This window comes from Rosa chinensis, chromosome 2 (assembly GCF_002994745.2).
Source record: "Rosa chinensis cultivar Old Blush chromosome 2, RchiOBHm-V2, whole genome shotgun sequence".
Taxonomy (NCBI): domain Eukaryota; kingdom Viridiplantae; phylum Streptophyta; class Magnoliopsida; order Rosales; family Rosaceae; genus Rosa; species Rosa chinensis.
Genome location: NC_037089.1, coordinates 47,869,615 through 47,895,484, shown reverse-complemented (window position 1 = coordinate 47,895,484; position 25,870 = coordinate 47,869,615). Strand labels below are relative to the sequence as shown.

Genomic DNA, 25,870 nt, shown 5'->3' with positions numbered 1-25,870 from the left:
CTCTTGAAGGAGCAGCTCTTTAGCCTCAAGATGGAGGAAGGGGATGATCTTAATGATCACATATGCAATTTTCAGAATTGCATATCAAACTTGGAGAAGGTTGGAGCAAAGATGGATGACGAAGACACGGCTGTCATGTTACTTCATTCGCTTCCACCTTCATTCAAGCACTTCAAAACCACCATGATATTCAAAGATAGTATCACACTTTCTAAAGTGTGTGAGAACCTGGAATCATATGTCAAAATGGACAAAGAAGAAGAAAGTTCTCAAGCACGGGGACTTCATGTCAGAGGCAAGGAGAGAGGAAGGTCCAGGAATAGAGGTGGTGGATTTGAAGAAAGAGGCAGGTCAAAATCCAAGGGGAAAGGCAAAGAAAAGAAGAATGGTTGCTTCGAATGTGGTTCACTTGACCATTGGAAAAGGAATTGCAAACAATGGAAGGAGAGAAAAGCGCAGATGTTAGGAGAATGTTCCAAGTTAGCCAATGTCGTTGCTGGAAATTATAGTGACGATGGAGAACTTCTCGCAGTAACAACCAGCTCCAGCGCGCTTAAATATTGGACCTTGGATACAGCCTGCACATTTCATATGTGTGCACACAGAGATTGGTACGACATATATGAAGAGAGGAACACCGGTGAAGTGTTGATGGGAGATGATTCACCTTGTAGGATCATGGGAATCGGAACAGTAAAGATCAAGATGCATGATGGAATTGTCAGAACGCTGGGAAACGTCCGACATGTCCCAAAATTGAGCAGAAATCTGATTTCATTGAGCACTTTGGATAGGGCTGGATTTTGGTATAAATCTGAAAAAGGACAACTCAAGGTAGGAAAGGGACAAATGGTCTACATGAGGAGTGTGATGCAACCAGATAACATGTATAACCTTACGGGTTCTACGGTGGTTGGTGGAGCTGCAGTTTGTACAGAGGAAGACAAGACTGAGCTTTGGCATAAACGGCTAGGGCACATGAGTCAGAGAGGGTTGCAGGAATTACACAAAAGGGATCAGCTGGAAGGTGTAATGAGCTGCAAACTTGAATTTTGCAAGTATTGCACACTCGGAAAGCAGACCAAGGTGACGTTCAATGTGGGCAGCAGTGAGAACAAATCCAAAGGAGTATTGGACTATATTCACACAGATGTTTGGGGGCCTACACCAACAAAATCAAAGGGTGGAGCCAAATACTTTGTCTCTTTCATAGATGATTTTTCAAGGAAGGTTTGGGTATATTTTATGAAAACTAAAGACCAGGGTTTCACTAAGTTCAAGGAGTGGAAAGCTGAGGTTGAAAACCAAACAGGCAGAAAAATCAAGTGTTTGAGAAGCGACAATGGAGGTGAATATAGAGATAATCAATTCTTACAGCTGTGCAAGGATGCAGGCATCACAAGACACTTTACTGTTAAGAAGACTTCTCAACAAAACGGTGTTGCAGAAAGGATGAACAGAACTCTCATGGAGAGAGAAAGAAGCATGAGACTTCATGCAGGATTGCCTGAAACTTTTTGGGCAGAAGCGGTTAATCATGCATGTTATTTGATTAATCGATCACCTTCTAGGGCTATTAACTTCAAGTGTGCAGAGGAGGTATGGTCTGGAAAGCCCGTTGATTATTCCAACTTGAGAGTGTTTGGTTGCAGTGCTTATGCACATATTCCCAGCGATGAAAGAACCAAACTGAAACCAAAGTCCCATGAGTGCTTGTTCATCGGCTTTGAAAAAGGGGTGAAAGGTTATAAGTTGTGGGATATAGTCAACGACAAAAAGGTGATCAGCAGGGATGTAATCTTTGATGAGAAGACTATGCCATTGAATGAGGAGGTTAATAGCAAGAAGGAGAAGATGGCTGTTGTTGAAGAAGAAGCAATCAAGATTTCATTAGCTAGACCATCGGATGAAGATTCCCAAGTTCAGGTGGAGCAAATTGAGCGAGTAGGGAATGATCAAGGAGCTATTGAAGAAACAGAGTAGCAACAACAGTCACCAGTTAGGGCTCAGGTGGAGCAATCCCCACAGAGGGGTCGAAATTCCCCTATCCCACAAGCACCTGAGTCATTTAAAAGAAGCATAGCACTTGATAAACCTAAGAGGAATCCAAGAAATATACAAAGGTTTGGGTTCGAACCGGAAGAAGATGTGAGTCATGCTCTGAGTATAAGTCAAGGAGATCCAACTACTTATCAAGATGCCATAGAAAGCGAAGAACGGGCAGGTTGGATTGGTGCTATGATAGAAGAGATGGAATCTTTGCATAAGAATTCCGTGTGGGAGTTGGTTCCTAAACCCAAAGAAAGAAAACTTGTTGGCTGCAAGTGGGTGTTTAGGAAGAAAGAAGGAGTACATGATGCTGATGCCATAAAGTATAAAGCACGTTTGGTGGCAAAAGGGTATTCGCAGAAAGAGGGAGTGGATTATGACAAGATTTTCTCTCCAGTCGTCAAACACACTTCAATTCGGTTATTGTTTTCTATAGCAGCTCAGTATGATATGGAGATTGAGCAGATGGATGTGAAAACTGCGTTTCTTCATGGGGACCTCGAAGAAGACATTTATATGTCGCAGCCGGAGGGTTTTGTTGAAACAGGAAAAGAGGATCTGGTTTGTCGGTTAAGGAAGTCCCTATATGGACTTAAGCAATCACCAAGGCAGTGGTACAAGCGTTTCGACACATACATGCTGAAAATAGGCTACACAAGATGCCTATATGACTCCTGCGTTTACTACCATGTATTCGAAGATGGGGAGATTATTCTACTACTTTTGTATGTAGATGACATGCTAATTGCATGCAAGGATATGTCGAAAATTCAAGAGCTTAAGAAGAAATTGGGAGCTGAATTCGACATGAAGGATCTAGGAGCTGCACAAAAGATCCTTGGAATTGAAATAAGGCGGGATAGAAAAGCTGGGAAAATTTGGCTGTCACAAGAAAAGTACATTCTGAGGGTACTTGAACGCTTCAACATGGATGGAGCTAAGGTTGTTTCTATCCCATTAGCTGCACATTATCAGTTAAGTGCAAAGCAAAGGCCATCAAGTCAAAAAGAGATTGCTGTGATGAAGGATGTTCCATATGCAAGTGCAGTAGGGTGTCTCATGTATGCAATGATCTGCACAAGACCAGATTTAGCTCAAGCATTGAGCGTTGTCTCTAAATACATGTCAAATCCGGGTAAGCCCCACTGGGAAGCAGTAAAGTGGATTTTAAGGTATTTAAAAGGGACTAGGCAGCTTGGAATCATGTTTGAGAGGAAACAAGAAGTAGCATGTGTGGCTGGTTTTGTGGATGTAGATTATGCAGGAGACTTAGATAGAAGGAGGTCCACAACAGGTTATGTTTTTACTTGTGGAGGAGGACCTGTGAGCTGGAAATCAACTCTTCAAGCAGTCACAGCTCTGTCTACTACTGAGGCAGAATATATGGCATTAACAGAAGCTTCAAAGGAAGCTATTTGGTTGAATGGGCTGGCAAGTGAATTTGGAATTCACCAAGAAAGCGTGGTAGTGAAGTGTGACAGTCAAAGTGCCATTCACTTGGCAAAGAATCAAGTGTTTCATGCAAGGACGAAACACATTGATGTTCGTTATCATAGGATCAGAGATTGGGTAGAATCTGGAAATATTATTGTGGAGAAGGTTCACACAAATGACAATGCTGCAGATTGTCTTACCAAGCCCGTTGCTGGAGAGAAGTTTAAGCATTGCTTGAACTTGCTCAGTGTCACAACATGCTGAGTTGTGGTGGAGCACCTCCTCACTTGAGGTGCGTTGAGGCAAGAAGAGTTTTGCCAAGGTGAAGGTTCTTGAAGGTTTGTTCGGGATTACTTCAAGAAGTTCAAGACATCCTGAAGGTTGCAGCAATTGTTTTGGTATCAACTCACCAAGGTGGAGATTGTTGTGTTTTTGGCTCATTGATACAATCTGAAAATTAGGGTTCAGAATTCAAATCCAAGTCTAGAAAGGAAAGAGGTTTGTGCGCAGCTTTCCTATAAGTTCTAGGAAAGTTAATCTTTCAAGTTCTATTAGGATTTGTATTAAAAGCTTAGTCTATTAGGATTAGGAATCCTAATCCCATGTTGTATCAGCAGCCTCTATGCCCTATAAATAGGAGCTGCAGTCAGTTTTCTGGAATGAAGACAGAAAGTGCAGAAAACTGAGAGTCAAGGTGATAGAGAGATAAGAACTAGTCTGAGGGGTTTGAGGGATCTGCAATAAGTACTTGTAAACGCCTAAATTCTTCATAGTGCTAGTGAATCTCTCAAGAGAGATCACGAAGTGGATGTAGGCTAAAGTTTTGGCTGAACCACTATAAAATCTGCTGTGTTGTTTCTGTTTTCAGTTCATCTATTTTCTGATTTTGCTTAAGTAAAACACAAAGATCCTAAAGGGGGCTCACACAATATGAATTTCATAACAACTACATTATAAACATTGCTTTCCCCTTATATGTTCTGGGTTCTTGAAATATTCATCTCTATTGTTCATGTAATATATATATTGAAAATAATTAAGCTTTCCAAGTTTTACATTTAGTGCAACTCCGTTACGCAAATTAAGGAAAATTACTACCCTCTCAGTCCAACAGAACAATTTCATGTTTTCCAATTTCAATGAATCGGAAATTGCATACCAAAATGCAACAACTAGTATATGTGTCTGAATCAATTGCTCATACGGTTATACTAACCTCATCAGCAGCACAGAACCTAAATAAACTAAACTGCGTCTTAACAACAATTCATCGATGCATATTATTCGGTCCAAATAGTCAAGTAGATTCTGAAACTTTGAAATGCACCAATCAAATCCAAACCTCAAGGGTTGGCCGCAGTTTCTGTGTAACTTGAATTCTTTTTTTTTATTCCAAAATGCAGAAATTGCCAAAAATGCAGACAATTCTACTCAAAACATGATTCAGAAGACTGGGTTGACGACTAATTCGTAATATATGGGATTGATGAAACAAATAAAAAAATAGGTGATCATGATTATATTATTGGATATCCCTTGAGAAAAAACCATACGATACGATTCATATATATATATATATAAAGTTAATGGAAACATTGAATTGAAATCTTACTTTTAGAAGACAAGACCACTCAACAACTCGCCGCCTGAAATCATAATTCCTTCATTTGGATGTCTGGGACGTGAGAAATCTTGGCCCACTCCTCACTTGTTTTGTCCCGGACTTTATCACCCAGAATTCGAGAATCCCAGACGATCACTGTCTTTAGTAGTGGTGTCTTGCGCAGGAAGTCGGGCAGCGTACCAAGTTTCGAGCAAAAGTGAAATGCCAAGCGAGATAGGGAGGGCATTATGGTAATATTATTCTGGGGAGGAACTCCTTCCCATTCTTCCCACTCACGCATCATACCGAACATGAGGCATTTCAATTTGGGGAAGAAAATAAGAGAAGACGAGGAGGAGGAGGAGGATGATTGTAATTCTCTTTCTTCAATTCCCAAAAACTCCACTCCCACCTTTTTCACTTTGAACATCCCCGCAAATTTAAGTGATTTAAGCGACGGCAATCTCCCAAATGGACCCGAAAGCAGCTCACAATTACCGAAGTACCCAAGCTCAAGCCTTGTTAGGCTGAGTTTGGCCCCGAGGTTAGTGCAGCTTAAGCTGCTTATTCCATAATTTAAGTTGGATAGGTGTTTGGTAAGACCAGATGTTGTGGATTATAACTCAATCTCCCACTTCCCAATGCTATAATCTCCAAGTTGCAAAAGTGATGCTTCTGATTTCAGAATATGAGAGTATTTATTTGCTTTACCAATATTGCCCTCATCTAATTTGCTATATTACCTGATATCATCAGTTTTTACACGCTCTCAACTCACAAACTTCATTCTAGACTTTCAGAAAACTGATCGACGTCAAACAGAGCTCTCGTTTCTCTCCATCTACATATCTGCAACAAATCACTCATCACAATCTTATTTGGTAAGGCTATATGGTTAGTGGAATTCATATGTGTGAAAAGTCAGTAGCTTGAATTGGGAATGCATGTTTCTGACTTTTTGATTTGGGGTTCTGTGTCTCTGATTCTTGTTTATCTTCTGTAGTATTTTGGGTTTCATCATCCTATCTAGGTTATTGTCTACATGATGAATAAATTAATAGGACTAAGAAGCTACTAGGAAGAAGCTACTAGGAAATGGGAACTAGTGGAAAATAATAGGACTAAGAAGCTACTAGGAAGAAGCTAGCTATTTTGATTTTGAAACTGGTTTACTTGTGAAGCTTGGACAAGTACCATGTTCTGCTAGTATTTGGATAAACTATTGTATATATGTTCTATTCTCAGTTGGATATTTAACTTGGAATGTTACTTTGCACTGGTAATCATATATTTGGTTGATGAACTTGTCTGGTTTTACTTCTCATTTGTTAATTAATTCTCATTTATATCTGGTTTGTTTATCCTTGATTGTATTAAGATAAATTGAATGTATGAAATGATGAATTGCAGGTTTACTTGATTGTTTTCAGAATATGGACATTATAGATGAGGAGGAGTTTTACTTCTACCAAGATGTATGTTTGTTGCTATGCACAGTTGAATATTACCATGACACATATCTTGTTAAGACTCCATGCATGAATTCTGACCAAACAGGAAATAGATGGATAATGGAATTACTAGCAGGACATGAAAGTCGTTGTTATAGAATGTTTAGGATGGAAAAACATGTTTTTCTCCGATTATGTAATGATTTACTAGATAACTATGGCTTGACTGGTTCAAAGAACATATGTGCTGCTGAGATAGTGGGAATGTTCGTGCACATGTTAGGACATGGTGTTGGGAATAGGTTAGCCCAAGAACGATTCCAACGTTCTGGAGAGACTGTGAGTAGATACTTTAGGATTGTCCTAGACAGTGTATGTCGAATGGCTATTGATGTTATAAAGCCGCCGGATCATGAGTTCAATGAAATTCCTGAGGAAATATCAAGAGATACAAGATATATGCCTCATTTTAAGGTAAATTTAATTGGCTTTTTTTTTTTGCTGTTATTTATTGCAGATCTTGATTTTGTTGATGGCATTTAGTCATTTTAATCCCATATTATTTACAGAATTGTATAGGGGCTATTGATGGTGTACATGTGTACGCCTCAATACCTCCTCGAGATCAAATACCATATATTGGAAGGAAAGGCATACCGACTCAAAATATAATGGCGGTGTGTAATTTTGACATGCAATTCACTTTTGCATGTGCCGGGTGGGAAGGAACTGCACATGATACAAGGATATTTCTCTCATCTATAAGGAATGATGCTCTGAAGTTTCCTAAGCCTCCCAATGGTAATGACTGAAATTATGCAATTCCCAAACTGAAAAACAAGAAATTAAATTATCATAATTTTTATTTTGACAGGGAAATATTATCTTGTGGATGCTGGTTACCCACAAATGAAGGGATATCTAGGACCTTATAGAGGTGGTGTGAGGTATCATCTTCCACAATTTCGGTACGGTGGTGAACCTACCGGTTCTAAAGAGGTATTTAACCATATGCACTCATCTCTTAGGAGCGTCATTGAACGTACTTTTGGAGCATGGAAAAAAAAATTTAAGATTTTAAAAGACATGCCTAGTTATCCATTCATTACACAAGTCAAAATAATTATTGCGACAATGACGCTTCATAACTATGTAAGAAAGCATAGTCGACATGATATTCATTTCAATAATAGAAATAATGTCCAAAATGAGATGGATATGGGGGGGAATGCACAAGAAGAACATGGTATAAACTACAATCTCGGGGCACAAGAAATGGATATAGTGAGAAATGATATTGCTGCAAGTTTAATGAGTGCTCGCTCACCATAGAAGATCCATTTGATATTTTCATATGATGATGTGTTGATATCAAGAACTCTTCCACCTTACCAATCTCGTTGGTGATCAAGAAATGGGAGTGATTTTTGTTGGCTCCATTTTGATTCTCTCCTTTCCATTGGAGATTGAATTTTTGATGTATATATTTTGGTAATGGAAGTAAACTGATGTGCTAAAGGTTTTGTATCCCAGAAACATCAAATGAACTATGTTTTTGCATTCTCTACTATCTATGTATAAGCAAATAGCTCATTTACATATTAGCTATCTTAATTGTTTGATTGGAAACAATACTTTTACGCGAACCTTCCAAAGGGGTACCAAATATCCCACTTTGATGTTCCAACTATAACCGGTGGCTACATTGATTTGGACATACTAGTAGAGTTTGGTGGTGGGCATAAGAAGTTTGGCATTACAAGACTTCACATGGAAGATGATGCAAGGAAGCTTATTGATTCAGTCGACGGAAGTTACTCAGAGGAAAGAACCCATATTTCCTTGCAATAATATAGTTAGAACATGAAATATAATGTCAAAGACACTTGAAGATGATTACACACACAAGTAGGATAAATGAATGAGTAGAGTATAATTACAGAGATAATAAATGTTATTATAAAGATCATTAATGTTATTATTTCTCAAAATATATAAGTAACATCATTTTAACTTCATGTCTTTTTTGGTCATTTTCTAAACTCACAGCACTTTTATACTAAAGTTTACCAAACACTTAAACACTGCTTTTGTACTCACAACACTTTTAAAAGCACAGTTTACCAAACACCCAGCTGATTATACTCACAGCTGATTATACTCACAGTATAGCTAAAGCTGCTTTTAAATTAATCACCTCGGGGCCAAACTCGCCCTTAGATTATGTAAAGACAAGATCCAATTGGGACACAGAGAAGTAGCCAGCTGGTAGTGCCAGATGCCCAATGATTCCAAACCTCCATGTGGTTGCAGCCCATTCAGTATTTCTCTATCATTTTGGCCCCTCCCTTCTTCTCTCGGCCACTTTCTACATTGGAGACATAAGAAATCTAGACGCAGATGATGAAGGAGATGTTTCTCACTCAAACATGCCTTTACACCCTCACTCGCATCTTCCATGGACTCCAAGTGTGCAATGGAAAGACTCCCTTCAAGTTGGTTCAAGTTTTTCAAATCTTGCAACTTCAACGTCCCTTCTTTGTCCTCACCTTTATAACCATTTAGATGAAACACATCTAGCTTTTGCAGACCAGTTAACCTCCCTATCCCTTTTGATTTTAGACGAGGGGAATCCTCAACATAAAGATGTTTTAACTTGGTTAGCTTTCTCATTACCTCTTCATCAGGAAATTTGACAAGTTGTTCACACTTGACAAGTCGCAAGGTTTGCAGATTGTATAAATCACCTAAACTGTCGGGCAATTCCTTCAGTTTACTGTTATGAGACAAGTCCAGATACCTCAAATGTATCAATCCACCAATCTCCTTTGGAACTTCTCGAATCGAGTTTTTACTCAAATTCAAAGTCCTAAGGCTTTTTGATTGCGAAATCAACTCAAAGCCAATTCTAGTAAGTTTCGATTCAAAAGCTGTGAGAGTGCGCAAACTCTTACAGTTGAGAGAAGAAACAGGAAATGGACCCTCGGGTGCAAACATTAAAGACAAATGACGGACCTCATCACCCGGTAACTCCATTCTCTCATTAGCACCCTTAACCACCATACTAAAGCATTCACCCTTGGTCAAATATTGCACAAAGTCATGCACGATGTCGTGCATTTTACAACTTTCAATGTTCCCCTCATAATCTTTCTTAAAATCTTGAAAAAAAGACCGCAATACTAAGTTCTCAAAACACCTTTGACCAACTATTTTATCTTCTTTGTTTCCCCCTTTACTTCTAAGATAATCTTGTGACATCCACAACTCAATCAACTCATCCTTGACAATCTTATGATCTTTAGGAAATGTAGCACAATACAAAAGACAACGTTTGGAAAGTGGTTCTAAATCATAGTAACTTAATAATAACGGTTGGAAAACTTGTTGCTCAACCTCTTCAAATTCCCATATCTTACTATTCAAAACATCTACCCATTGTTGCACTGTGTCCTTATACCGCAGTAGACTACCCAAAGTCTTCGCAGCAAGAGGCAAGCCTTTGCACCTCTTTACAATTTTATTACCAATATCTTCAAACCTTTTAGGCTCTTTTCTCTCACCATAAAAAAATGCAATGTGATAGAACAATGAACGACAAATTTCATCACCTAACTCCTTTAAATGGATTGTGTGGTCACTAGTTGCTCCCATTGTAGTAGCAACTTTCGCTATTCGCGTTGTAACCAAAATTCTACTCCCTGAGCCACCACACTGTAATGTTGTCAAGAAGAGATCCCACTTTCTATGGTTTGAGTCCCAAACATCATCTAGGACAAGAAGGAACTTCTTGCCCTGAATAGAGTCAGATATATGTTGAACATAAGTTTCTAGCTCATCTGAATTTGGGACTGGTACCTTAAGACCCTCAAGGATGGCTTTGGCAACTGCAATTTGTACAAAGGGTTCTGAGACACAAACCCATATTCTTGTTTGAAAACAATCCTTCACCTTTTTATCATTATAGACTAGTTGGGCAAGGGTTGTTTTGCCGATCCCCCCCATACCTACAAGAGATATGACAAGAGGCTTCTTCCTTTCTTCACTATGCTCACTCACTAACTGGCTTACTAGTTCATTCCTTTCATCGTCTCTACCAAACATCTCAGATTCATTGACAATTGAAGAACTTTTCAATCGTTCAGGTTGCTCAAATTCTATTTCATTTTGAAGGAACTTATAAAATTTTTGCTGTTCATGAATCAAAGCTAACTTCTCATTCAACTCTTTTATCCTCACAGCAATGTCACGACGAGAAATTATCTGAGTGACTTGGCCAGTACCAAGACAACGGAAGGGAATAGAGAAACATACCTTCTTCTTAGGTACAATAGCATTGTCACCTTGGTTCTCGATTTGTTGTTTCAGGATTTCAGTGCTCCACTCGTCCACCACATCGTCTACCTCGTACGACACTTCTTTCAGATTGTTGAGCCAGCGTCTCACGCTGTCCTCCTTGACTTGCCTCCTCTCTGCATCTGCCAGCACAGCTTGAATAGTTTTGAGGTTGAGGGTAAGGTTTACTGCTTCTTTTTTGACATTCACAACAAGTTTCACATTTTGTTCCACATGTTGGAAGATGAAGGAACCCAACTGCTCTACAAGGAAGGATACAAGTGCTTCAGCCATTGTGGTGTTCGGAAATTGATTGTCAGAGGAAAGAAAAAGAGAAACGAGAAAATGGACTTGTTTCAATTAAGAAGGTTTTCTGGTGTGGCGATATGCTACCCCCCAGAACCCGCTTTATATGATGAGGTTTGAAGAATTACTGGTGCGCAAATATCTTCAATCACGACAAGTTCCCTGCAATTTCTTCATAGCCACGACTTTATTTTTACTGGTCTGACCCACGACAATTAAACTAATGACTATGTTTACCTATTCTTAGTCTTTAGTCTATCTTTAATGCTTTTTTTTTTGGGGGGCATGTGGTGTTATTGTCTTTGCTGCATGTGGCCGACTGCTGATGCGCGCCAAGTCGCCTCCGGGGTTCCTACATGACTAAGAAGAAATTGAAGGGAATTTGTCGTGATTGAAGATATTTGCACACCTATAATTCTTCAAATCGCAGATCAGAGCCACTTGAGTAAAGAATATGCAATAGAGTAAAGCTTGACGAAGACCTAAGCGCATGATTAATAATGGAGATTCCATAGAGACAAAAAGCAAGCCACAATCAACTACAGAGACCAACGTCGTGTAGCAACTCTGTCTAATTTGGAGCCAGGCACCGGCCAACATTTGTTGCTTCTCTGTAGTTGATCAAGGTGGAACGCCATATTAGTTGGTTTATGCTAGGGTGAGATTGGCAATTGAGATGTAGCTTTGCTTTCCTTTTTAGGTTTTCTTCTACTCTTGTATTGCGCAATTGATTTATACAAAGGATAGCAAAGATTTTAAAAAGAAACTTAACTCAGCATCTTGAATAGCAAACGTGATGGTCATTCAATGTGGATATTCCCTTTCAGAAGTTTTTCGAGCAAACAAAAATTAAGGGCAAATTGTTCAAAAAGGAAAACCAAAAATTGTTGAAGCTGTGAAGACCATCGAAAGAACACTTCCAAGTGTCCGTGAGGACCACTGCATTTGCACTCAATTGGTTCAACAGCAAGTGCTGGCACTGCAATTTTTCTGTCCATCTAAAACAATAGAAACATCAATGACACTGTATTAGTTGCAACCAAGATGCTAGAAACACTTTATATATCAAGTAATTTTGACTGCCAATAGAAATGGAAGTAATGTTCTAGCTAGAATAAATAAGAAAGAGTACCTAGTTTTGGTAAGAGGGTGCATTATCATTGCTCGATAAGTCGATAACCCTCTGATATAGAGTGCTGTTTTGCAGATGTTCAATGTCTGCTAGAGTTTTCTTCATGGTGCATTATCATTTCTCGATAGTCCTCTGACATAGAGTGCTGTTTTGCAGAAGGTTCAATTTCTCTTCATCGACTTTTCATGACAGAACCTGAAATTTGATTGGACTGTGACAGCAAGATGCAATGACTTAAAACACTTTAACAAGAATAGGCATACACAGATGAAGACACAGAATGGTAGAACACAATTTAAACTACCAACATTTGCAACACAGAATGGTATCTCAGTATATATATTTTTCTTGACCGTCTAACCATGCATAGAGTACCTTTTTTTTTTTTTTTTTTTTTTTTTTTAAGAATAAAAGATTAGACGATATTAACTCCTCAGAGGTAGACAATGTCTAATTTACCCATAAACCATGCATAGAGTACTTGAAACTTGAAAGTTAACATAAACCGGCTGTCTAATACCATTGAACACTCACTCAATTGGTAAGTGCTGACATGGCAAATTTACTATCCAAGTAAACAACGTAAATATCAGCGACACTGCCAACACAGCAATAGGTTCAACCAATAAACTATGCAACAGACTCTTCATGTTAAGAGAAATTATTCTGTGGTCCAGGACCACCACGTGGCATGCTGACATGGTGGTCCCAACGAATACCAACGCGACATGTGTACGCTGGTCAATTGACGGAATTCTCAATTATGTTTAACGGTTCCGTCATCTCTCCGTTTCAGAACTAATAAACTAAAACATAAATAGAAGTCGAGTAGAGAAACAACCAGTGGAAAAAAAAAAAAAAAAACCCCAGATCTAAACTGCTCAGCTCTCGTCTTTGTTAGATCTGCAGAATTGGCTCGTGGGTTGGAGCTGTGTGGAAAACGATTCCTCTAGGTGGCGAGACCTCCCAGAGCCGATGGTGCTTCGGGAAGATTCTTCGAAGCTGGTGTTGATGGTGCCCTTACGGCGTCGTATCTACCGGATGCGTTTTCGGAGAGGACACGAGGGGCAGGGCTGGTGACGGCGACGTGTACGGCCGACTTGCCCTATTTTACTTGGTAAAGAGGAACCGTTTGAACAGATATCTGCAATTTTAGATTTTGTAGCAATCTGGGATTATGCTGACTTACCCATTTTCTCTTCTTTTGTGATTACGTCGAACTCAATGCCTATCTTTAAAGGGACTCCAAGCATAGCTATCTTTAGCAACTTCCATTTTGTTCATGATTTTGTGACCAAACTTATGGACTCAGCAATTTGTTCTATCGGATTTTGCCTTGGTTTTGGAAGGTTAATAATAATAGGGATTATATCTGTAGAAAACTGGAAATTTCCTTGATAATGCATTGTCACTGTTTAATAAGTTGTTTACGTTGTTCTGAATTTTTTTGGACTTTCTCATCTTACCTATATATCATGATGGACTTTAGTAAAATCTATGTTACAGGGGTGATGTTGTTCAAGTTGAAACTTGGGTTAGTGCCCCAGGGAAGAATGGTATGCGGCATGATTGGATTATCCATGATTGCAAAACAGGACAAATTTTAACAAGAGCCTCCAGTTACTTATTTTCTCCTCTTTTCTTTGCCAAAATAAATTTAAGAAATGTTTTTCTATGGCACATGGTGCAGATGCAACAGAGTTTTTGACAATTCAGTTAGCTAGAATGATTGCAAAGTTAAATGGTATTTTAAATGCTTATTGATTAGGGTTGTGATGTTTTTGCAGTGTGTGGGTGATGATGAATAAACTGACTAGGAGATTATCCAAAATACCCGATGAGGTTCAGAGTGAAATAGAGCCTTACTTTATGAATACTGCTCCTGTTGTGGAGGAGGATGGCAGGAAACTGCAGAAACTTGACTACAATACTGCGGGCTTTGTCCATACTGGTTTAACTGTAAGTTGATCATCTTTGCTCAGAATTCTTGGTCTATCCCTTTTGCCTCTTTCTCAGCAGGAACAATATTCTTACCAAAAACAAATAGCTAATATGTATGGATTTTTAAGAACAAGAGGATTGTCCTTTATGATACACTGATCCAGTAGGTATTAATTTCACACCAAAAAATTATCAAAACTTGTATTATCTCGGTTAGATTGTTGTTGCATATATCATTGTAGAAAAATGGTATTTATGTGTGTAAAATGAGTGCTTGCAGTGCAAAAATGATGAGGAAATTGTAGCTGTTCTAGCTCGTGAGCTAGGCCATTGGAAGCTTAATCACAGTGTATACTTATTCATTTCTATACAGGTATGTATGCTATAGTTTTTCTTGCAAAAATTTATGTCATTTTAGAAACTAGTGACATTTATGGCCGGTTGACTCTGAGTAAGCTCTTCCGTATTGCTGTGTGGTAAGCTTTTCAGTATTGCTGTGTGATTTTTCTTCATTGGTGCAGATCCGTACGCTGTTACACTTTGGGGGATATGCTCTCTTGAGAAACTCTAGCAGTCTGTTTCATTCTTTGGGGGATATGCAGTCCTACTTTGTTGAATGGTCTTCAATGGGTTATAATAATAATGTGCTTCAAGGAAGCACCTTAAGTGGCTCAACATCAACAAATACAGATGACAGACCTTACGTTTACAATCCAATGAAAAAAGGGATAAGGGAAGCTTGGCAGGATTGATGGAAAGCTATTTGATGTATACACGAGTGAAACTGTTATTGATGGAAATCCCCTTCTGGTTATGTGGGTAGTTTTCATCTGCATGTAATGTGTGACGTTAAATGTTAAAAAAAGGTTTATGTTGTTATAATTGATCAACGAACTGGTTTATTTGAGTGTACTTGTTTAATTAGGCAAAATGGGGCACAACATAAACCCCCTATCTGATGATTTTAGAACATGCACAAAAAGATCTTATTGATAAAATATGACTGTTGCTAAAAGGCCATTCGTCAATCACTCTCAAAATAATTATCTTACATATCATTTTCTTTGAAAAAGAATTGATCAGTTTACATTCATAGTTCTGGAAACATAGACCATAACAAAAGGTAGAAGTTGCCATGACATTAGCTTCAAATAATCTCCGATCATTACACAAAGTTTATCTGGACTCAACATATGTAGATGTTGCAATATGTGGTCTCTCCCATAGTTTCACCCACCTACACCGAAAATATACATGAAATTAAATAATAAGACATGCCAAATACCTACATTAAAAGTTAGATTTGTTTGAGAATTAGCATTACCTTATGGTAAATAATATGGCATATGACTTGAACCTTGCTGCTGCTCATCAGTTGTTGAATGCAACTCCTACATTGTACATTAGTCAAAGATATATTAACTAAAAAAGCCTAAATGTGACAGAAAAAGGTTAAACAAATGATCCAAACCTGGCTTGGTTGAGAATATGATCCGAATGGATGGTTTGGGGCATAAGTGCTTCCAGATGTATGCTATGATCATAATGTATGGTTAGAACTTTTAATTTAGATTCTAAAAAAAAAAAAAAGTCTAATTAAGTAATTGTAAGTACTTCAACAATGAGATCAACCAATACCTGACTCAAAAGCATGCTAGTAAAAGAAACATTTGGCTGATTGAATGCTTTAGAATCAGAACCCTACAATAAATAAGAAAATGTTGCATCCTATAAAATTAGCTTACATAATTTTTAGTATCAATGAGATTAAAAAAAAATCTTAAAACTAACATACCATTTGGTCAATCCTACTTGTACTCCTCAACACATTCAATGTGTTAAAGAAATTTGAATCATATGGTACGTGAAGGGAGGCCTGTAAATTGGAACCATAAAATATTTAGGCTAGACAATGGAGCACAGAAAGGTGAGTATCAGACATAAACAGCTTACCTGATTAGGTGGAGGCAAACATCCCTGAGTATTGATTGTCGACAAGCTCATAGATGGATAAAGCTACAAAATTTTGATCAAAAAATTAGTTTTTAGGATATATCCAATAACTAAGATTACTTAAATATAGGCAAACTAAGTGTCAATCGGACATATTAACTTGCCTGATTAGATGGAGGCAAACATGGATGCACATTAGTGTTTGACAATCTCTTGCAAACCTTCTTACTAGATGAGACTGGATCTTCTGATGGCCTCTCCTTTTGTTTCTTCTCACTATTACCTTTACTAGATGAGACTGGATCTTTTGCTGCCCTATCCTTCTGTTTTTGCTGCTTTCCCATACCGTCTTTTTTACTAGATGACACGGTATTCTTAGATGTATTCTTGTTTCGCTTCTCCACAGATGCTTTCCATCTATCATTACTCATCCCTTTTGGCCTTGCACATGGGGGATCCAATAATGGTGTCTCATTAACTGGGAAGCCACTTTCATTATCATCAGAAATAACATTATCATTCAAAGCCTCATTGCTTTCTTTGTGATCAAATCCTTTTGACTCTAGCTCATCCTTTTCAATTAATTCTTCCATCTCTTTCAACTTTTTCATTGCAATTTTACTACCCTTCTCTGTCATTGCAGCTTTGCTCAATATATCATAAGCTTTTCTAACCATATTATTTCGACGCAATACAACTGATGGTTTATCCTTTTGTTGTAATAATGCTTCATGTTCTTGTGCCCCAATTCCAGATTTTGCATCCTTTTTCCAACGCTTCAATATATATTGGGGTGGGATCTTAGTAACATTCCTGACATTCAATACCCTTAGAGCATGACGACACAACAATCCCATAGATTCAAACATCTTGCAGCTACATGTGATTGTGTCATCTGAAGAGTTCAGCTTCACAACATAAATTCTATTGCGACCCTCCTGACTCAATTCAAAAGTATGTATAGTTCCATTAGTATCAACTTCATCCATCTTGAATGCCATGCTAGCGGTAAGCTCAGTCCCAAATAAATTATAAATTTTTCTTGTATAAACTTTACCAGCATGATATAGTAGTTTAGTACTCCTCTTAGCAGTAGAAGGTACGCCATTTGTGCAACGAAAAGTCTCTTCTAATTCACTTGAGCGTGTGGCTTCTACTTGCTTATCATAGTGATGCACAAATTCAATAAGCCTCATTCTTGCAGCAGATATATGATGGAACACATTATTTGTGCTCTCACTTCTTTGTGAAGCTTGAATTCTAGCAGAAAAAGTGTCTAAGGTGAAGGCTGCACACCATTTTTCCCGTAGTGTATATAATCTCTTCAACCATTCATTCTCTGTAACATTAAATGTCACAAGTAACTCATCCCATGTAGACTGAAATTCTGCAACTGTCTCACAACCATAAAGACACTTATTGAACATCTTCTTAAAGTCAGGGATTCCTAAGTAGCTTGCTATATGTCTTGTTGCATTCAACGATATATGCCACAAGCATAAACGGTGACAAGTACCAGGAAAAACATCTCTAATGCCATTTGCCATTGCTTGACATTGATCAGTATAAATGGTCTTTGGTGGTTGATTTCCCATTGACTCTAAAAATGTTTCAAACAACCAATTAAATGAAGCAGTTGTCTCATCCAATAGAAAAGCACATCCAAACAATACATTTTTCCAATGGTTATTAACACCCACAAAAGGAGCACAAATCATGTTGTACCTGTTGGTTCTGTATGTAGTATCAAAAACTACTACATCTCCGAAGCACTCATAATCAAGTCTTGATCGACCATCTCTCCAAAAGAAATTTGTCATTCGATTTTCTTGATCCACTTGCACTGAGTAAAAGAACATAGGATCTTCAGTTTGCTTACGCTTGAAAAGATTGATTAAGCTTTGAGCATCTCCAGCCTCAAACATAGCCATTTTCTCATTATTCACAAAATTATAGCAATCTCTCTTCGTAAACCCAACATTCTGAGATCCGCCAACTTCTTCTGCTAAATATGAGTATGTCTTTATGGTCCCTATACGAGCATCACGCATGGTCTTTATCACCCCTTTATGAGCTTCAGACATTTTTCTATTTGATCTTAAAAATGGTCTCTCTTCTGGCTTAGCAAGCTCGTGATTGTGCTCAGCATGAAAGTGAGAAACTCTCCACATGTCCTCTGCTAATGTAAATCGGATCATGGCTTTGCAACCTGTTCTTGTATCTAGCCTATCAGCCCTTTTGGTTTCTGAAGGATCACTATCCTGTTGAAAACCTTCTTTTGAACACATGAAGTTAATTTGTCGAACAACATTCTTTGCATCTCTTCTTTTTTTTCCCTTTCGAACACTAAACCCAATTCTTGTAGCATAACTGTTATAGAATTCATAGGCTTCCACTTCACTACACACCATCTTTCCAAACAAATCATCTTCATCGAAACTTCCTTGACGATTCACAATGCTTGGATCTTCCCGGTTATTACCTTCATTATTCTCATCATCACTTTCCACATCAATGACTATAATTATATACAAGAATAAGAAAAGAAAGTTAGAACCAAAGTAGTGAGGCAGGTAGACATGGCAGCTAACTATATATCAACCAGGACTGTACGTAGGATTTTGCTATATAGCTTTACTCACATTCTAACATCAACAATGGCCATAAATATATATATATATATATATATATATATATCAACCAGTACAGTAGTATTATGCTATATATAGCTTTACTCACATTCTGATATCAACCAATGCCCATAAAAAAAAAATCAACAATGGCCATAAAAATATATATATATCAACCAGTACCGTAGTATTATGCTATATATAGCTTTACTCACATTCTGATATCAACCAATGCCCATATATATAGCTTTACTCGCATGTATTACCAGTTGGAGAATATTCACCATTTGAAGAGGATCATATATACTTCACTCATATCCACAAAGAACTACCGTTAACTAAGGAGTATGGTGTGTATTCTGTAAAAGATGGGAACATCAAACAAATCTCCAATCTAAAGAGCCTGCTGTGTTTAAGTCATAGCATATGTTGTCAAAGGGACTGCATGTTTAAGTATGCTATGACAAAGATAAAGAGATGGAAATTAAGAAAGGAGTTGCCTTTTCAGTTCTTCTCTTCTGAATGGGAAAAGCTGGAATCACAGCGGTGCCAAAAAAAATAAACAAATCCCCAATCTAAACCTACCAAGGTCACCTTCGTCTTCAACAAATCATTCTGGTTTTTTCCAACAGCTGAGGATATAACAACGTATCCCAAATTTAAAACCAAGCGTAACCTTAAAGTGGACTAAACATTCAATCCGATCCCTAATTATATATATATATATATATATATATGTCGATTGCAAAAACGATCCTATAGCTAGATATATCGACACCATAAATTAAATATAAAAGAAGAATGAAAAAGAACATCAATAGACCTGCTTTCAAGTTTCAGTAGTTATTTGAATGATTTTTCATTGATGACAACGTAGAATAGGGAGATAAGTTTAACTTACTTGAATCAATTGCCATTGAAGATATTTGCTGAAGACCTCTCTTCTCCCGCTTAAGGGTTTTCAAAAGAATAGGTTTGAGATTGACTGTTCAGTAGAATATAAGTGGTTTAGGTTTTTAGGTTTGAGACTTTTCAGTTCTAAACGGCAAGCAAACGGAACAGTTAAACATAATTGAGAATTCTGTCAATTTAGCATCTGTCCACATGTCGCGCGGGTATTCGTTGGGACCACCATGTCAGCATGCCACGTGGTGGTCCTGGACCACAGAATAATTTCCCTCATGGTAACTATTAACTCTGACAGATTTAACATGAATACAAAAATGAGACCATTAGTTCTTACTTTCTAGATGGCATAACAGAACAGTCTTCGATGCAAGCCACAAGAATTATCATAATCCACATGATGAATGATGTTAGTATCAATTCCACCACCAATTAACCACCTGAAATACACCACAACCATCCTACAAAAGGAGGAAAAACAAAGAGAGTGATATAGCCGTACGTATATCCGATGAAGACATAAGTTGAATCAGTTTAACCGACAAAAGCACAACCTAGGTACAACCAAAGAGACAATTTGGTGGGGAACTTCCTCACGTTACAGCTCATGATCACAACCTCCCATAGCTTCCTAAAATACATTTGATCAACTCCAACCACTCGAAGAGATGACTCAACTGCTTTACTAGGCAATGACCTTAGTATATTAGACAAACCAAGAAAGTTGAAAGCAATATATTATGAAGCTTTCAACTAACTGCTAATCTAAGTTTTACAAAAGTCAAAATTTACCAGTTCGATGTTAACAAGCCACTCAGAGTCATTTCCAATGTTTCCATGGAATGGAACTCGAGGTCACGTCCACTCTTAACTTCTCTTTCATACCCCAAAAAGATTAAGTCATTAAGGTAATAGTCTCCCATGCCAAAGTATAATGTGGCCAAACTAGCAAGTGAATAATCAAGCCCCTCAAAGATTACAAAGGTCAACTGATGAGAATCTACTTGAGATAAGTGAAAAGAAAGTACCCAGCTTTGGTAAAACATCATCAATCCGACAATGGGTGCAGAGTTTTCTTGACGATGCATTCTCATTGTTAGATAATCCTCTGACATAAAATGTTGTTCTGCAAATGGTTCGATTTCTCTAGCTGGACTATGGTTGAATGATCTTATGATGAATTCATCTGAAATTAATTGGATTGCGATAGAAAACTGCACATGACTTCAGTTTGACATGGATATATGCAATATCAAGACGCAGATTGATCGAACATGTACAGTTAAACCTACCAATATTTGCAATTGCAAAATCTTAAATGTGTAACTCCAAATATCTATTTTTTTCCCTCACTGTCAAGCTATGCATAGAGTACGTACTTGAATGTTAAGAATCTGAATATAAAATAATAAGGGCTGTTTTTGTAGAGGAATATATATATATATATATATATATATATATATACACGAAGAAATAGACTAGAATACATCTTCTGAAAATAAGTCGCTTGCAATTTCAAATTTAACTTGCAAAATGTACTTCCACTCCAATTCATGCCACAATTACAAACCAAGAAACTTCAAGTTATGATAAGATCTTTGCAGCTTACCAAAGCATATATCCCACCCATCAGCTTGAAAATCCCAATGCCATTGTAAATGCTTTTAGATTAAATGTGAGCGGTACAGCAGGAGGTACTGAGAATAATTATAGTCTATAAGAGGTACTAAATGAAGACAGTCAGTTCCAACCTACCCAAGGGGTACTGGAAATTTTATTCAGTATAAAACAAACAGTACCTGAGGTCGGGGATCATCTTGTCTGTGGACTCGAATTATCAGAACTTAAAAGACCTGACCTCCCTAGTCCCTCCACATAGGAGTTTGCTTGCAGTCCTTTCAGTATAAAACAAACAGTACCTGAGGTCGGGGATCATTTTTTTCTGTGGACTCGAATTATCAGAACTTAAAAGACCTGACCTCCCTAGTCCCTCCACATAGGAGTTTGCTTGCAGTCCTTTCTGCATTTCCATAACCAAATATTATCATTTATTGCATTTAGTTATCAATCTCATCTCATGCAAGCAACTTAATTTTGTTAATTGCTTTAAACAATAGAGACACTAAACCTACTACAGACTTGCATAATTTTACTATTCACACAACCTCCTTTTTGAACTTCAAGTATTTCAAGTGAATGGTTGAATGAATTAGATGTTGGTAAAGGTACTATAGTTATCACTGAATTTCCTAGTTCTTATTATTACACTGCTTTGTACTTACCCAAATTTTGAAGAAATAAAGCCAACAGAATGAAGACATCTCCACTGGATAGGGGGAGCTGGGTTCCAGCATCAGAGGAAGCATGGGATCTTTGAGCCTGCAGTAACTGCATTGATTATTATATCAATTCTGCGGAAAGGGACAAAAGTATTCTGCAAGGACTCAGCCTGAAGCCATGAAAAAAACCACAAGTTTATGATAGAAGCTATGTGTTAGGGGCCGCACTTGTAATGCCGCAAGCAACCTTGTCCAGGGTCATTAGTCAAGCCTTTGGTTGGTTTGCTTGCGTGCTAGGGATGTTTTGGTAATTTACAAATTATGTAATTTATTTTATTTTAGCATTAGTCTCCTCGGCCTTTTTCATGTTTCCTCCTGTCATGTTCATGTAAGGCCGATATGCTCTTTGGGGAGGAGTTCCTAGTCGGCATAGTTTGGACTAGTGAACTAGTATAGGTAAGCACATGTACTTTTGCCTTCCTTGCCGTCTTACCATCAATAAAAGAGGAATTATTCAATCATCTGTGTCTCGTGAGATTGCCCTTTGATCTTTCCTTTCGATTAATCATTGTTCTTCGTGGTTGCCCAACGTTTATATAATTGTGTTCTTGCTTGTTGCTAGCACTATTTTAATATCGTGTGGCTTTCATTGTTCCTTGCAAGGTACTCACTTGGCTGACTTGCTTGCTAGCAAGTGCCGCACGGTCCGCTTTGCGCATTGCAAAGTTCGGCCCGTGACAGTTGGTATCAGAGCCAACTCGGCTCAAGAAGCTCACTACGATGACAAGCAGGATGACAAACCAACAAAGATTCGATTGGTATGACCAGCAACTCGGAGAACTTGCGGGGGTGCCCGACAGGTTGATTGATATCACCAATGTGTTGGACCGCGTCGACCTAGATGGGTTGGCGGCGCGGATGATAGAGGTGGAGAGCCTGAAGGACCGAGTTGTGGCCCTTGAGAAATGTAAAGCTCGAGGAAGCGGAAGGGAGAGAGATGAGGAAGAAACTCTCGTTCCGAACGAGCAAATGGGGGCAATGAGTGATGCCCTTGACACACTCCAGGTGATAGTGGACAATATGGCAGAAGATGTCCGAGCCACCATTGATGCATTCAGGAACGAGCTGGTGGAGATGAGTACCAAGCTCAACCTGACCATCCGTGCGATGGGAAACCAACCTGTGACGGACTACAGGAAGGTAAAGATACCAGAACCTCAAGCGTTTGGAGGGGCGCGAGATGCCAAGGAGGTTGAGAATTACTTATTTGATATGGAGCAATACTTCCGAGCAGTAAAGCCAGACTCGGAAGAGGTGAAGGTGAACATGGCAACAATGTATTTTTCGGGAGACGCCAAACTATGGTGGAGAACCAAGTATAATGACATCCAAAGGGGAGTATGCACCATTGACACTTGGGAAGACCTTAAGAAGGAGCTCAAGGCTCAGTTCTTCCCTGAGAATGTTGAATACATTGCCAGACGACAACTAAGGGAGCTCAAGCACACCAACAACATCCGAGACTTTGTGAACAAGTTCTCTGTGCTCATGCTTGACATCCCGGATATGTCAGAGAAGGATCGGCTGTTCTATTTCCTTGAAGGCTTAAAGCCATGGGCGAGGACTGAACTTCAGCGGTAGAGGGTCCAAGATTTGGCCTCCGCACAAGCTGCTGCTGAAAGGTTGACTGACTACACATTCGAGGAGAACTCTTCTAAAAAGACTCAACCGTTTTTGAATGCGACTGTCAACAGAAATGTAAGGCCCGGACCGAGTAGAAGTGGCGGAGCGGAGTCCAAATTTTCCAACTCAGGAGGAGGGGACAGGAGAACAGTGAACGCGAGGGACACGGCAACGTCCAAGCTTGTTGCCTCGACAGGGGTCTTCACCCCTCGACCTTTTAATCCCTCGGGCTATGCTCCAAAGCCACTAGCATGCTTCTTATGCAGAGGACCTCATAGAGTGAATGAATGCCCTCATAAGACTGCTCTCTCTGCTCTACAGGCTCATATTCAATTGAAGGAAATAGAGGATCAGCAAGAGCCGGAGGAGGAACCTGGTCACATGGAAGCTTTGAGATTCTTGGGTGCGGTGGAGAAACAACCACGATCACCTAAGAAGTCCCAAGCTAAAGGCTTGATGTTCGTAGATGGTAGTATTAATGGGAAAGGAGCCAAGAGTGTGATGGTTGACACAGGGGCCACTCACAACTTTATGTCAGAAGCTGAAGCTCGGAGGTTGGGGTTGAAGTTGGAGAACGATGTGGGCCGTATGAAAGCTGTGAACTCAAAGGCCTCACCCACGACGGGCCTATCGCGAGGGGTATCACTCAAGTTGGGTCACTAGCAAGGGAAGACCGACCTCGTAGTTGTTCAGATGGACGACTTTGATGTCATATTAGGAATGGAGTTCTTGTTGGCGAACAAAGCCATTCCCATTCCTAGTGCCTAACACTTGCTCATTATGGGAGAAAGGCCGTGTGTTGTTCCCGCAAGAATCGAACAACCAAGTGAACCCCGCCTCTTGTCCGCCCTCCAGTTCAAGAAAGGCGTAAAGCGTGATGAGCCTACCTATGTAGCAGTTCCCATGATAAGGGATGAGATTAAAGGAGAAGTGATTCCGAAGGAGATCGAGGGGGTATTGGAGAGCTATGTAGACGTGATGCCTCCCGAACTTCCCAAGGAATTACCCCCGAGAAGGAGTGTGGACCATGAGATTGAACTGCTTCCGGGGGTCAAACCTCCTGCAAAGGCGCCTTACAGAATGGCTTCCTCAGAACTGGCGGAACTTCGAAAACAGCTTGAGGACCTGCTCAAGGCAGGATTCATTAGGCCGTCTAAAGCCCCCTTTGGTGCGCCCGTGTTGTTTCAAAAGAAGCACGATAAAAGTTGGAGACTGTGTGTGGACTATCGGGCCCTCAACAAAGTCACGGTGCGCAACAAGTACCCGATCCCTCTGATTGCAGATCTGTTTGACCAACTCAGTGGTGCCAAGTATTTCACAAAGCTAGACCTCCGGTCGGGGTACTATCAAGTCCGCATTGCAGAAGGAGATGAACCCAAGACAACGTCCGTCACCCATTATGGCGCCTTTGAGTTCCTGGTGATGATATTCGGGTTGACCAATGCGCCAGCCACATTCTGCACGTTGATGAACCAAGTCTTCCACGAGTACTTAGATAAGTTCATGGTAGTCTATCTGGATGACATAGTGGTGTACAGCTCTACCCTAGAAGAACATGTAGAGCACCTAAAGTTGGTGTTCCAACGGTTGCGGGACCATCAGTTGTATGTCAAGCGCGAAAAGTGCTCCTTCGCGCAAGTGACCATCAAGTTTCTAGGTCACATTATTGAAAGGGGTTAAATCAGGATGGATATGGAGAAAGTAGAAGCCATAAAAGAGTGGCGAAACCCCAAGAATGTGAACGAACTACGTTCTTTCCTTGGGTTGGCTAATTACTACCGACACTTCATTGAGAACTACTCAAAGAAGACGACCACCTTAACTGAACTCTTGAAGAAGGGAATGACATGGGACTGGAGTAGTAATTGCGAGAAGGCCTTTCAAGATTTGAAGAAGGCCGTGATGGAATATCTGGTCCTTGCCTTACCCGACCTGAGTCAGCCATTTGAAGTGCAAACAGATGCCTCTGACTTTGCCTTAAGGGGAGTCCTGCTGCAATCGGGGCATCCTGTTGCGTATGAAAGTCATAAACTCTCGGAAGCTGAGAGGAGGTACGCGGCTCAGGAGAAGGAGTTGCTAGCCGTAGTTCACTGTTTGAGGACGTGGCGACACTATTTGTTGGGGTCAAAGTTCCTGGTGAAGACCGACAATTCTGCCGTCAGCCACTT

At 39.3% G+C, this 25,870-nt stretch overlaps 4 protein-coding genes and 2 long non-coding RNA genes across 8 annotated transcripts; 2 read left to right on the top strand and 4 right to left on the bottom strand.

The window, feature by feature from the left end:
- Positions 1 to 5,135: 5,135 nt before the first annotated feature.
- Positions 5,136 to 5,516, bottom strand: LOC121051258. Its single transcript, XM_040513434.1, has one exon. It carries the CDS (start codon positions 5,514 to 5,516, stop codon positions 5,136 to 5,138), a length of 381 nt encoding a protein of 126 aa, XP_040369368.1.
- Positions 5,517 to 7,166: 1,650 nt separating this feature from the next.
- On the top strand, positions 7,167 to 8,455 carry LOC121051661. Its single transcript, XM_040514522.1, has 2 exons — positions 7,167 to 7,338; positions 7,412 to 8,455. The coding sequence occupies exons 1-2, from the start codon at positions 7,209 to 7,211 to the stop codon at positions 7,867 to 7,869; spliced, it is 588 nt and encodes a 195-aa protein (XP_040370456.1). The 5' UTR covers positions 7,167 to 7,208; the 3' UTR covers positions 7,870 to 8,455.
- Positions 8,456 to 8,587: 132 nt separating this feature from the next.
- LOC112184418 (putative disease resistance protein RGA3) lies at positions 8,588 to 11,320 on the bottom strand. The gene has a single exon (XM_024322674.2). The coding sequence runs from the start codon at positions 11,164 to 11,166 to the stop codon at positions 8,731 to 8,733; it is 2,436 nt and encodes an 811-aa protein (XP_024178442.1). The 5' UTR covers positions 11,167 to 11,320; the 3' UTR covers positions 8,588 to 8,730.
- Positions 11,321 to 12,356: 1,036 nt separating this feature from the next.
- LOC112190801 lies at positions 12,357 to 22,226 on the bottom strand. Its single transcript, XR_005806920.1, has 5 exons — positions 21,720 to 22,226; positions 21,350 to 21,598; positions 20,295 to 20,954; positions 20,078 to 20,201; positions 12,357 to 12,521 (listed from the first exon to the last, which is right to left on the bottom strand). It is a non-coding gene; the product is annotated as an uncharacterized LOC112190801 (long non-coding RNA).
- Positions 13,161 to 15,172, top strand: LOC112190799. Of its 3 annotated transcripts, none has more exons than XM_040515092.1 (5): positions 13,161 to 13,427; positions 13,817 to 13,866; positions 14,098 to 14,269; positions 14,532 to 14,624; positions 14,773 to 15,172. In XM_040515092.1, exons 3-5 carry the CDS (start codon positions 14,108 to 14,110, stop codon positions 15,001 to 15,003), a joined length of 486 nt encoding a protein of 161 aa, XP_040371026.1. In that variant the 5' UTR covers positions 13,161 to 13,427; positions 13,817 to 13,866; positions 14,098 to 14,107; the 3' UTR covers positions 15,004 to 15,172. The 3 variants fall into 3 exon arrangements, with proteins under 3 accessions (XP_040371026.1, XP_040371027.1, XP_024186045.1); XM_040515093.1 differs by having other exon boundaries at positions 13,817 to 13,929; XM_024330277.2 differs by lacking the exon at positions 13,817 to 13,866.
- On the bottom strand, positions 15,603 to 15,942 carry LOC121051784. Its single transcript, XR_005806921.1, has 3 exons — positions 15,890 to 15,942; positions 15,723 to 15,785; positions 15,603 to 15,642 (listed from the first exon to the last, which is right to left on the bottom strand). It is a non-coding gene; the product is annotated as an uncharacterized LOC121051784 (long non-coding RNA).
- Positions 22,227 to 25,870: the final 3,644 nt, after the last annotated feature.

What these genes read in the sequence shown, in the direction of transcription:
- LOC121051258 (XM_040513434.1), bottom strand. Translation starts at nt 5,516, where the DNA reads ATGTTCAAAGTGAAAAAGGTGGGAGTGGAGTTTTTGGGAATTGAAGAA.
- LOC121051661 (XM_040514522.1), top strand. Translation starts at nt 7,209, where the DNA reads ATGGCGGTGTGTAATTTTGACATGCAATTCACTTTTGCATGTGCCGGG. An exon ending in GTTTCCTAAGCCTCCCAATG is followed by an intron (nt 7,339 to 7,411) that starts GTAATGACTGAA and finishes TTATTTTGACAG; the next exon opens with GGAAATATTATCTTGTGGAT.
- LOC112184418 (XM_024322674.2), bottom strand. Translation starts at nt 11,166, where the DNA reads ATGGCTGAAGCACTTGTATCCTTCCTTGTAGAGCAGTTGGGTTCCTTC.
- LOC112190799 (XM_024330277.2), top strand. Translation starts at nt 14,108, where the DNA reads ATGATGAATAAACTGACTAGGAGATTATCCAAAATACCCGATGAGGTT. An exon ending in TTGTCCATACTGGTTTAACT is followed by an intron (nt 14,270 to 14,531) that starts GTAAGTTGATCA and finishes GAGTGCTTGCAG; the next exon opens with TGCAAAAATGATGAGGAAAT. An exon ending in ACTTATTCATTTCTATACAG is followed by an intron (nt 14,625 to 14,772) that starts GTATGTATGCTA and finishes TCATTGGTGCAG; the next exon opens with ATCCGTACGCTGTTACACTT.